Source organism: Podarcis bocagei (assembly GCF_964188305.1).
Source record: "Podarcis bocagei genome assembly, chromosome: 3".
In the NCBI taxonomy this organism is placed as follows: Eukaryota; Metazoa; Chordata; class Lepidosauria; order Squamata; family Lacertidae; genus Podarcis; species Podarcis bocagei.
The window spans coordinates 111091823-111104582 of NC_138127.1; the positions used below are offsets into that span (position 1 = coordinate 111091823).

The window sequence follows — 12760 nt, forward strand, 5'->3', positions numbered from 1 at the left end:
AAATCATAACGGATCCTGCTTAGCTTCGCAAATGTGCTAACAGTTTTATTGCTGCACCATTGTCCTGCAACTAGTGGATCTATGGAGGAATGGCTGGGGACACCCAGCCAGATGGGCAGGGTATAAATTATTATTGTCATTGTTATCCCTCGTATTTACGGGACTTCCTCTCCTAGTCTGCCCCTTAAGGTCCATGAATAAGAGTAGCTTGAAGGTCCCAGGCCCTAAGGAAGTCAGACTACCCTCCACCAGGGCCAGGGCCTTCTCAGTGATGGCTCCGACCTGGTGGAATGCTCTGTCCCAGGAGACCAGGGCCCTGCAGGATTTAACCTCCTGCCGTCGGGCCTGTAAGACAGAGCTATTCCGCCTGGCATCGAATAGGTGTTTTAAATTTGTTGTTAGCCGCCCTGAGCCCGGTTTCCTGAACCGGGAAGGGCGGGGTATAAATAAAATATTATTATTATTATTATTAATTGTTATTGTTATTATTTATGAGGCCTGCACCACATTCTGGGCCCCTGGGGCTTCCTGGCCCCTCCCCCATCTGACACAGGCTGTGCCCCCTCCCCTGCCCCGTTACCTGGGTACTGGAGGGGGATGTCAATCTTGGGGCCGATGACGTAGTGTCCCTCCTCCAGGCTATGGGCTGTCACTGTGGTCCACTGGCGGCAGGAGTGGATGAGGAGCACGTCCTGGTCGCTGACCCCTTCCACGTACTCTCCTGCGGCAGGAACAGAGGGAGACATCAGCACAGGGTCCCAGCGATGGTGTCCTCCCCAAGGGTCTCCCTGCCCACCGTTCCCCCCCCCCCGGAGGGGGGTCAGTCTACAAATCTCAGAAAGGCAGAGCTGCAAGGGACCACCAAGGGCCATCTAGTCTGACCCATTTCCAATGCAGGAATTGCAGTGGAATCCTTTCGGGATTCTGGAAGCAGCTTTCACTGCCTGCGTGGGGGCAGGTCTGCTTTACACAAAAGATGAGGTTCCCACATTGCAGGGGGTTGGATTTAGTGACCCCTGGAGTCTGATCCAACTCTATGGCTCTGTGGAAATGAAGAGGAGTCTCCATGAACCCTGCAGGGACAGCCACCCTCTCAAAGAAGGCAGCAATTTCCCTCCCCAGTTGGCTAGCCATGCAGTATTACGATGACGATGATTAATTGATATAATAAATCATAAAGGTAAAGGGACCCCTGACAATTAGGTCCAGTCGTGGCCGACTCTGGGGTTGAAGCGTTCATCTCGCTTTATTGGCCGAAGGAGCCAGTGTACAGCTTCCGGGTCATGTGGCCAGCATGACTGAGCCGCTTCTGGCGAACCAGACCAGCGCACGGAAACGCCGTTTACCTTCCCACCGGAGTGGTACCTATTTATCTACTTGCACTTTGACGTGGTTTCGAACTGCTAGGTTGGCAGGAGCAGGGACCGAGCAACTGGAGCTAACCCCGTCATGGGGATTTGAACCGCCAACCTTCTGATCGGCAAGTCCTAGGCTCAGTGGTTTAACCCACAGCGCCACCCGTGTCCCTCATAATAATAAATCATATTATTACATTAATATCCCACCTTTCTTCCAAGGAGCTAAAGGCGGCTTACGTATTCTCCTTCTCATTTTATCACAACAGCCCTGTGAGGCAGGCTGGGCTGAGAGGCAGGGATTGGCCCAATGTCACCCGGGGAGCTCCATGGCTGAGTGGGGATTCGAACCCTGGTCTCTCTCCTGTTCTGGGACACCGAGCACTAGGCAACAGAACCCCTCTGCGCAAGATCAGAAAAGCATCTTAAAGGCCATTTCAGGAATCACAGCTCACTTCACCCGATGCCAAAAGCCCTTATAGTATTACCAGCTGCAGGTAAAAAGCCGTATTGGCAACTCCACGTTCCTTACCAACCAAGTTTTACAAGCCCATCTCCCCAAAGACATTAATAGTTGCACATTAAGGATGCAATTTTGAATTCTGGTGCTGGAGGAGACTCTTGAGAGTCCCATGGACTGCAAGAAGATCAAACCTATCCATTCTGAAGGAAATCAGCCCTGAGTCCTCACTGGAAGGACAGATCCTGAAGCTGAGGCTCCAAGACTTTGGCCACCTCAGGAGAAGAGAAGACTCCCTGGGAAAGACCCTGATGTCGGGAAAGATAGAGGGCACAAGGAGAAGGGGACGACGGAGGACGAGATGGTTGGACAGTGTTCTCAAAGCTACAAACATGAGTTTGACCAAACCGTGGGAGGCAGTGGAAGACAGGAGGGCCTGGCGTGCTCTGGTCCAGGTGTCACGAAGAGGCAGACACGACCAAACGACTCAACAACAACAAGGATGCAATAAGAAGCAAAGGCCCATCCAGTCCAGCGTCCTGTTTTCACAGGGGACAACCAGATGCTCATTATGGGAAACCCACAAGCCGGAGCTTCTCTTCTCCTGGCATTCCGAAATATTGCTGCCTCCATCTGTGGAGACAGAGCTATCCTGGCCAAGAGCCATCGATAGCCCTCTCCTCCTCCATGAATTTGACTGGTCCTCTTTTAAAGCCACCTCCGTTGGTGGCCTTCACTGCCTCCTGTGGCAAGGAGTTCCACAGTTCAACTCTGCACTGAGTGAACACAAAGATTTGATGGACTATGAAAGAACGCAAGGAAAGGAAGTGACTGAAGAACGGATGTACAGGTGAACCAGAAACCAAGAGACGTGCGGTGAATGTGGTGGAAGTCTTTTAGAATATTTTAACTAGGATTTATATATTGTAATGTTTGAAGTATAAATTTGGTATTATTGATTATGAAAAGTATTTTTTTCTTTTTCTTTTTTTCTTTCGTCTCTTTTATTTTCTAGTCTGCGTGTTGGAAAATGCGTAGACAAATGTGTTTACAGTGTTATGTATTGATTTTTGTTTCTTTTTCTTTTTTTCTTTTTATTTTCTTGTAATGTTTAATAAAAAACTAATTAAAAAATCCTTACATAGCGATTCATTTGAAAAATGACACATCTTTGGTTTAGGGTTTTTAAAACGCTGTATTGCTTTTGTGTAACAAATAAATAGAAGAAGAAGAAGAGTTTGGATTTGATATCCCGCCTGTCACTCCCTTTAAGGAGTCTCAAAGCGGCTCACATTCTCCTTTCCCTTCCTCCCCCACAACAAACACTCTGTGAGGTGAGTGGGGCTGAGAGACTTCAGAGAAGTCTGACTGGCCCAAGGTCACCAAGCAGCTGCGTGTGGAGGAGCAGAGACGCGAACCCGGTTCCCCAGATTACAAGTCTACCGCTCTTAACCACTACACCACACTGGCTCTCAAATAACTATATAAAGTCAAAACCAAAACCCAAAAAACTCTGCACTGCATGAAGAAGTCTTTTCTTTCCTGAATCCTCCAACAAGGACTTTCACACCACAACAGCCAGCCGATAAAAAGACCTAGCACTTCCCCACCAAGCCAGTCTTGCAAGCCCTGCTCCCCAAACCATTAAGCGAAGCAGACTGATGCCACACAGAAGATCTATTCCACGCCCGAAGTCTGTGGGGCTGCCTGTTTGCAGGACAGCTGCATGGCTGGCTGAAGGGGGCATTTGCAAGGGACTGCCAGCTATGAAAACTCTGAATGCCACAACCCATATGCATGAGGTCCAGGACATTCGCAGGGAAACCAAAATGCTTGTTTGCAAAGCTATTGTACCACCAACCTTACTGTATGCTTGTGAAATGCAGACCACCTATAAACACCATCTCCAACTCCTCAAAAGATTCAGTGTGTCCGGAAAAAATTACATATCACTTGGGCAGACAGGCGAACTAATGCCAGTGTAGAAGAAAAGATCACCAGTGTTGAAGCAATGATTCTTCAACATCAACTTTGTTGGACTGGTCATGTTGTTCGGATGCCTGATGATCGTCTTCCAAAGCAGCTACACTATTCCAAACTTAAAAATGGAAAGCGTAATGCTGGTGGTCAACAAAAGAGGTTTAAAGACTCTCTCAAGGCAAATCTTTTAAAAATGTAGTATAAACACCGACAACTGGGAAACACTGGCCTGCGAGCACTCCAGTTGGAGAACAGCCTTTTCCAAAGGTGTCATGTGCTTTGAAGACACTCGAACTCAGGATGCAAGGGAGAAACTTGCTAAGAGGAAGGCACGCTTGGCAAATCCACACCGTGATCAACTCCCGCCCGGAAACCAATGTCCCCACTGTGGAAGGACGTGTGGATCCAGAATTGGCCTCCACAGTCACTTACGGACTCATTGTTAAAACCGTGTTCGTGGAAGACAATCTTACTCGGCTCTTGAGTGATCACCAAAGAAGATTAGAATAAGAATAAATTTTATTAAAACTCCAAATGCCACAACCCACATGCATGCAAATCCACCAGTCTCCCTGTCTTGAGGTCAGCATCCCAGGAAAGCACAGGGAGAATTTGGACGGCAGGACAGGTAGCCAAGCCAGCGGCCTCTCTGGCCTCCCCTCCGGCCCTCCGAATTGCTTTTCCGACTGCGGGGCTCATCCTCCGCCTCATCCCCCCCAGCCAAGCCCAAGGGAGCAGGCCTCTGGCTCTGCCTGCCAAGAGAGAGGCAGGTTGCCCTGGAAACATTTTGCTCTTTGTTCGTGCTCAATGGCCAGAGCTCCAGCCCAAAGGCCTGCCTGCAACAGCCGCCTTATTGGCACCGAATCCGGGACGGAGGCCTCCTGGCGAGGAGGCAGAATGGGCAAACATTTCAGAGGTACCCCCCTCCCACCGTCCAAAGGCCACAGCTGAGGAAACAGAGGCACCACCCTCTCTGCAAGAGCCCTGGCCCCTGGGAAGGCAAGGCCAGGCCAGCTTCAGGTTCAGCCGAGAAACACAGACTTGCCGAGTTGGAAGGGACACCCAGAGGTCATCCAGTCCAACCCCCTGCAGCAGAAATCACAGCTAAAGAATTCCTGCTTTTAGTTTTCCATTTCAGGCCTAGTTCAAGGGCTGCAAGTGCCCCCAGTGCCCTTCGTTCGGTTGGTCAATCACCTTTCGGAGGCTCACAAAACTTAAGGGCATCACCACCGCCAGTCGACAAACTGTTTTAGAATGTTCAAGACACGGCTAAGTATTGGAAAGGGAATCAGTTACCCACTAGGGGATAGTGGTTGTGTAAGCTTTCAGAATATTTAGAATTAGCCAAATTGACAGACCTAATAAGACGAAAACCAAAAAGTGAAGTGAAAAAGGAATGGGAGTGTCTAAATTAATACCTTAAAAGCCAGGGTTCTAGCACAGAAATCTGACTGAGTCTGGAATAACCTGGTGATTAGGGTAAGAAAGGATAAGAAAGAGGGATTTATATCTGGAAGCTAGGATAGAAATGTGCTGGAGGTGCTGGAGGAGACTCTTGAGAGTCCCATGGACTGCAAGAAGATCCAACCTCTCCATTCTGAAGGAAATCAGCCCTGAGTGCTCACTGGAAGGACAGATCCTGAAGCTGAGGCTCCAAGACTTTGGCCACCTCATGAGAAGAGAAGACTCCCTGGAAAAGCCCCTGATGTTGGGAAAGATGGAGGGCACAAGGAGAAGGGAACAACAGAGGACGAGATGGTGGGACAGTGTTCTTGAAGCTACAAACATGAGTCTGAGCAAACTGCGGGAGGCAGTGGAAGACAGGAGTGCCTGGCATGCTCTGGTCCATGGGGTCACGAAGAGTCGGACACAACTAAACAACTAAACAACAGGATAGAAATGATAAGGTAAACAGGAAGACACAATGAGAGGTAAAGGAGGTGCTGTGGGATTGGTGGAAGTCAATGTTTGTTTTCCTTTTTAGTTTTATATTATTAACTTGTAAGATATGGATTTTTTTTGTTTTTTTGAATATCAGTTTTTGTGTTTTGCGTATTGTTATTTTTCCGATATTTTTCGTGTTGTTGCTGTGTGGAAAATACCAACAAAATTTATAATAAAATTAAAAAACAAATAAGAATAAAAATAGAATGTTTGAGACACTTCGTTTACAACATCCCTGCAAGGTAGGCCAATAATGCCACCTCTGGATCGCGGTGGGGAGACAAGGTTTGAGGGAAACAGAGAATGGTTTGCTAAAAACCACTCCCAGTGACCATAGGGGCACTTTAAGCTGCTGGTGGGGGGGGGGGGAATTCCTTGTGGCTTTCAGATGCTGGCTCCCTTAGCCACAAAATGGCCCACCCAGGAAGGATCTCAGCCCTGCCTCCCTTGAGCCCCTTTGGGTTGGGCTGGATGACCCTTTGGCTCCCTTACAGCCCTATAATTCTATGATTCCAGGGCTTTCTCTGCGGGAGAAGTAAGGCGGCCAGTCTCTGGGGCTGGGGGCTGGGCCAAGGGGGGCTGGGAGGCCAGCTGTGGCCTTTGCGCTTCCCCAAATGGACCCAACCCCCCCCCCCAGCATGCCAGCCACAGTAACCAGGGAAATCCGCTCCGCTTGAAAGCCTTGGCAGCCGTCACACTGAGGAGAGGAGCCCTTTGTAGGGCTGCAAAGGGGTGGAAAGAGGCTGTGCAAAGGCAAAGAGAGAGAAACAAACGCACACTGCTTATTTTGAAAGTTTAAAAAGCCAGCGCGCCCCACATTCAGAACAACAGAGGTGCAAAACCCTTCGCTGAGCAAAACCAAAGAAAGCGAATTCCCGGAGGCGGCAGCAACCATGGAGACCTGCACACTCAACACCTCCATCCCAATTCAAATCCGGGCCAGGATCCCACCATGCTAACCTTTAGCTGAGATTCCTGCACTGCAGGGGGTTGGACTAGAGGACCTCAGGGGGTCCCTGAGCACCTGGGAAGGGCCCATCTAGTCAGGGAGCTTCTGCCCAAGAGTGGCTTGCAAGATGCTTGCAGGGAATGAAGGCATTTGGGGGTAGACTGTCTTGGAACCTGGAGGTTCAATTCAGCAATCATTGGTTTGAAAGGGAAATGGTCATACATTAAGGGCGAGAGGTCTGGTGTTGACTAAGTCAGGTAATGACTAAGTCATCATGGGGCAGTGAGTTCCACCAGTTAACCCTGTGCTGTGTGAAGAAGTATTTTACTTGGCCAGGGTGGAAGAGGCAGTGGTGGCTACCAAGCTGAATGGCTTTGAAAGAGGACAGAACAGATTATTGTTATTATTCTCTGTGTAGATTAGCTTGTCTTTTATTGCATTGTGAAAAGCGTTAATAAAACTTTATATAAAAAAGGAGCAAGTCACTGACAAGGAAACTGGAAATCCGGCAGCTGGATGGGAGAAAGGAGCTGGAATGACATTTCCTCTTCTGCCACCCTGGGAAGTCTTTAAAAAATATATATATATTTAGGGGACATGTTAGAAAGGCCCCTCCCCCAGTAGTCTTAAGCCTCAAACCTTTGCACACAAAAACATTAACCACAGGATCCGCTGGGTGCATTGCTCCACAGCCTTTTGCACATATGTCATGAAAGAGACACTTATCAATCTGACAGATGGAAAGAAAGCCTGAGGACATCTAGCCCACCCTCCTCCTGCCAGCAGTGGCCTTCCTCACCTAAAACCCCTTTCCCAAGGGAAGGAAGGGAAACCACCTGCGCTGGGAACAAGCTCCAGCCGTAGGCACCCAATATCTGAGGAGCTGCTACATGGAAGATGGGGCAAGCCTGTTTTCTGCTGCTCCAGAGGGGAGGCCCAATCCAGCGGATTCAAAGGACAAGGAAATTCCTAGGGAACATCAGGAATAACTCTCTGACAGGGAGAACTGTGGAGGGGTCTCTCTCTGGAGATTGTGGACTCTCCCTCCTTGGAGGTTTCTAAGCAGAGGTTGGAGGGCCATCTTTCAGGGATGCTTGAGCAGAGATCCCTGCATTGCAGGGGGTTGGACTGGATGACCTTTGGGGTCCCTTCCAGCTCCCCAATCCTATGATCCTTGGATACCTGGGGGGGAAGCTCCCTTCTGGCCGAGGTCTCAAGCATCAGAAGCTGCCTGTGAATCACTGAGCAGAGCTTCCCCCTTCCGCTCTCCGCGTCACCAAAGTCCTCCGGTGCCACAGACCCAAGTTGATCCAAACTAACCCTGGCAAAACATTGTTGGCGCCACTGTGCAGACGCGGACTATCCTAATTTGTCTGGTCCTTTTCCAAAGCCATCTGGGTTGCTGGTTATCACTGCCTCCTGCAGGAGGGAGTTCCAGAGTTTAACTTGTGTGCCAATGGATTTGATAAACTCAGCAGAAACCCACAATGCCAGCTTGGCCAGAAAGAAACAAGAGGCTGGGAACTCTGTGGTCGCAAGAGGACCGCAACAGCAGCTGACCAGGCTGGCAAAGGGGAGTCCCTCGCCTCTCCCCCCCCCCCAAGCAAACAAACAGGCCTGAAGGCTGGACAGAGGCAGAAAGCGACATCTGTCTGTCTCCCCTGATCTTGGGGGCGGAGGGGGACAGGGCCTAATCCTGCTGCGTCCTTTTTCAGCAATCAGACAGCTTGGGAAAGAAAGGGGTTTGGGGGGGGAGGTTGTATCGTCTGCTGTTGTTTTCCCATCCTTCCCCCGCTCCTGAAATTCATTCCCTAGCAAAGGGGGGGGCAGAAAAGAGACAAGCCGGTTCCCCCACCGCATTAGTATGCAAGACGCCACCGACGGCTCAACTCCCCATTCTTCTCACGGTGTACAAAACCCGAAGCCAGCCGGGCAGCCTGCCACGGAAAGCGCCCCCCCCCTTTCCCTCTGAAGGGCGGACATCTGCGGGCAAATCCTCCCCAGCAATCACAAGGGAGAGAAAGTGGGGCAGCGGGAGGGAGTAGGGTGACTCTAGGGCGTGGGGAGAGAAAGAGAGTTACCAGGAGACACGACAAAACCATTCACACGTTTCCCCCCCCGCACCGCACCCAACAGACAAAAACGCACCAGTTTCCAAAGTTCCCCATTGGCACAGGGACCCCCCACAAAAGGGTTAGGAAAAAAGCAGATTACAGAAGCCCCCCACCAAGACGAGAAAATGCTTCCCCCAAGAGCGCGGCAGAAGGAACTGACAGGTCGCCTTGTCCCAAAGTAAAATATACGCGGGGACGGGACTCTTTGGCGCCTGGCGCAAAACCAAGAAGGGAGACGAGGGCGCGTAAAGATGGTGATCTTCCAGGTAGGACGGGGACCTGCGGGAGACCCAGGTTCAAATCCCCACTCACGGGGTGACCTTACGGACTCTGCCGCTGCCTCTCCGCCTCACCTGCCTCGCGGGGTTGTTTTGCTGCGGGGATTAAATGAGGAGGGGGAGCACCTTTCACGCCCCCTCCAGCTCCTTGGAGATAAAGGCGAGATGCGAATGCAATACAATAAATACATAAGCCGCCCGCCGAGAGAGCGCTGCTACGCTGCTGGTCGGTCCGCGCCCGTCCGAGGCGCCCCGAGGTCCGGCGTGCGCCTGGCTTTGGGTCGGGGACCGCGCGTAACGAAGCAGCCTCGCCGGTAGGAGAAGCGAGGCAGGCGCCTCCGAGCACCGGGATGGGGGGCGGCCCCGAGGGGCTACGCAGGAGAAGGTCCCGGACTAGTCCCCGCAATGCTCCTGAGCTTGCAGGGGAAACTCCGTCGAAGCGCCCTCCCCGTGCCAAGCGCGCGCAGCCCGCGGAGACGCACCGGGCCCGGGGCGCACAAGAGCCGGGAGGCGGCACTTGGCCACGATGAGGTCCAGCGGCAGCGGCGGCCCGGAGCTCCACGCCACGCGGCCCAGCGCCGCCGCCAGTCGCTCCATGCTGCCCTCCGCCGCCGCCGCCGAGGCATCGCCTTCCCTCCGCCGGAGACGCGCCCGAGCAGCCGCCGCCTCGTCCGCCCCGTCGGGGAAGCAGCCGGCGAGCTCCTTTCGCGCTCCGGACGCCGCTGCTGCCGCCGCCGGGCTGGCTGCTCCCCGGGATGGGATGGGCCAGGCACGCCCCCGGGAGGGGCCGCTTCGCCGCCCGCCCCTGCCCCTTACTCCGGGGGAGACCTCTTTGCGCCTGCAAAGGCCCGCAGCATCGGCAAGTTTCTCTTGGGATGCCCTGCCTGCGTTGCTTACATCATCATTAATCAATCAATTAATTCAAATTACTAGTCGTTTTATTTCGCCCAGGGCAGCTCAAAAAGAGTTGCAAACAAAACCCCACAGAGAGGAAAGGGGGCTGTTGGTTTGTGAGAAGGGGTCGTTATGCGTTTTGTGTTTTTCTCTTGTCAACCGCCCTGAGATCAAGAGAGGAAGGGCATTATTCAGATTTAATAATAATAAAAATAAGCCCGAACTACATCAGAAACATCCCACCCACTTCCAAAGCCCCTCCCCCCCCCCATTAAAGGCCACAGACCTGGCAAGAGAGGAAGGTTTTTTGGCTTGCCGTTTGCAGCATTTGTATGGAGATTTTTTTATTGTTCTAGAGTTTGTGGAATTGATTTCCTTCGTCTCAGAGTTGGTGTTTCCCTGTCTGTTTCATGCCATAAGGCGGTCTATGACTGTGTTTAATATAGGCACATTTCCCCTTTATTTCTGCTTCCTGTCTTTAACCAATTCCTGATCTGACCTTTATTTATTCTTGCCTTTGTCTCCCCCTTTCCTCAAAGGAGCTTGAGTTGGTGGGCCTGGCTCTCTCCCCCCCCCCCCTTTCAATCCCTACAACAACCCTGTGAGGCGGGTCAGGCTGAGAGGCCACTCAGTGAGCTCCATGATGGCCGAGTGGCCATTCAAACCCTGGTCTCTTCCAGGTCATGTCTGATACTCTCTTTGCTACACTGGAACCTTTCCTTTGAGGCAGAGTTCTGTGCCCTTAAGAAGCTTAAATCCTGCGGCTTCTGCCTCTTAAAACCCACATAAAGTTATCTGATTAATATTTGTTCCAACTTTATTGTATGATCCTTTTTCTCCCCTCTCAGTTTATTGCTATCAGAAAACAGGCTTCCGTAGTAACCCTGCCCCAGCAGTGGTATTTTGGGGAGCTGGGATAGTCATCCTCCTCTAGACATAGGCCTAGGGCAGGGGTCTGCAACCTTTAAGACAAAAAGAGCCACTTGTACCCGTTTCCGAAGAAAAAAAACCTGGGAGCCGCAAAACTCGTCATTATAAAAATAAGTTTTTTGTCACTTTTTTATTATTTCTTTGTTTGACCCCTCAGAATTACTCCTTCTCATACAAATAAACGTTAAATTAACAAGTTACCTTTTTGTGTGTGTGTGTTCTTCACTCCCCTTCAAAACAGTGACCAGCGTACATGCCCCCTTTCAATGCAGTGACCAGCGTACATGCCCCTTACAATGTAGCGGGCCGGCGGGTGGGAAGGTGACGCCGGGACGGTGCGTGACTAACACACGCACCGCCCCCATGCGACGTCACAGCCAGTATAGCGCCCGCCACAGTGGGGAGTGTCGGGGCGTACAATGCGCCTCCTCCCCTCGCTAGTATCCGCCCCGGAGCCGCGGCAAAGGTGTAAAAGAGCCACATGCGGCTCCGGAGCCGCGGGTTGCAGACCCCTGGCCTAGGGAAACATTTTGCAAGACAGCAGGAGCAGCTTTGCAGAGCCTGAAGCATCTGAGGAACACCCCCCTTTCTCTTGAGCCTGCTCCTTCCAAACTCATTTTTTTACACAGACCACATGGCAGAATGCCTCCCGTGTCAACCAGCGAAGGAGGAAAGGCTGAGGCAGGAATTTACGCAGGAGAAAAGTCACATTAACTCTGCTGTTCTTCATTAGATAGGTCTTCTTTCTGTGTATATTTTGACGTGTTCCCCTCCCCTCCGTTATGTCAAGAAAAGCAATTCTCTGTTGGAGGATGAATTGTTGCATTCTTCAAAGCAAAATTGCAACCAAACAGGTTATAAACAAAGATGTGTCACAGAACTGGGTCACCCTAGAGCAGCGCAAGGGTGCCTCTGAGAATGTACGGTGTGCATTAGCCAATCTGCAGACGTGAGTGGTGGGCTGGTGGCATTTCCAGCAGATACTTGGTGTGTGGCTGGGCAAGCTGTTTTTTTGGGGGGGGAGTTGTAATTAATGCTTTTATTGAACAAGGTCTGAGTTCAGAGGTTTGCTGTGCGCAGATACCATTTGAGGAGAGAAAAAACACAAAAGTAATGCAGTCCATCCTCCCGACCCATTTACTCCACAAGTCCCATAGGAATGAAAAAGACTCTGTCTGGCAGAGACATCAAGAACAAGCCCCGGCTGCAATCCTATGGGTGCTTACATGGGAGTCAGCCCCCCCCCCCCAGTAAACATGCATATATGCCTTACCTCTACAAACTTGGAGGAGTCACTTGGGGCTCACTTTTGCATTAAATGTGGACTATGGGGGTTGTTAAATGCTTAACCAAGTGCCCCCATCTTGTTTTTTTAACCACCACTTTGGCCCTGCAAAGAGGGAGATGTGACCTCCCATATCAAAACCATGCTGGAGGCAACTAAAATGTAATCTAAGGTGCGTTTTAAGAATGAAATGCACACATTTCTGCCCTCAACCAGCTAGATTGAGTGATACTGCTGCTCACATTCATTCCCTCTCTACTCTTTTAGTGTTTGGGGGAGTGAACGCATGTAGTACTTTTAAGGCCACAGTTAGAACTGCAAGCTGTTCACTTTTCAGCAGAAGCCCATGTAAAGCTGAATTACTTTTGCGAACATTTGCCTTGTGATTAATGGAAGAGGAGCACCCTCTACTGTTGGACTGAGATTCTGCAGAAAGAAAGGACAATTCTTTATCCCTGTAGCGCTGTTCACAGTGGTCAGGAATGACCAGAGTGAAAAAGCCCATAAGGGCCAGACCATTAGAGGGAGTGGAAGGAATCCAGCAGCACAGCCAAGCTGGGAGTCATGGGGC

General features: G+C 51.0%; 2 protein-coding genes across 4 annotated transcripts in view; both read right to left on the reverse strand.

Annotated features, from left to right (window-relative positions):
- Window positions 1-9784, reverse strand: part of GAREM2 (GRB2 associated regulator of MAPK1 subtype 2) — a 33181-nt gene extending 23397 nt beyond the window's left edge. The window contains exons 1-2 of one of the 2 annotated variants that reach the window (XM_081188505.1): window positions 9563-9784; window positions 581-721 (exon numbers count right to left, since the gene is read on the reverse strand). In XM_081188505.1, coding sequence (XP_081044631.1) covers window positions 581-721; window positions 9563-9677 — 256 coding nt within the window. In that variant the 5' untranslated portion in view covers window positions 9678-9784. Of the gene's footprint in view, window positions 1-580; window positions 722-1565; window positions 2751-9562 lie in introns of those variants that run through there. The other variant, XM_081188506.1, reaches the window with a different exon arrangement.
- The window catches only part of HADHB (hydroxyacyl-CoA dehydrogenase trifunctional multienzyme complex subunit beta), a 348394-nt gene that overhangs the window by 95374 nt on the left and 240260 nt on the right, over window positions 1-12760 (reverse strand). The gene's annotated exons all lie outside the window — the stretch shown is intronic.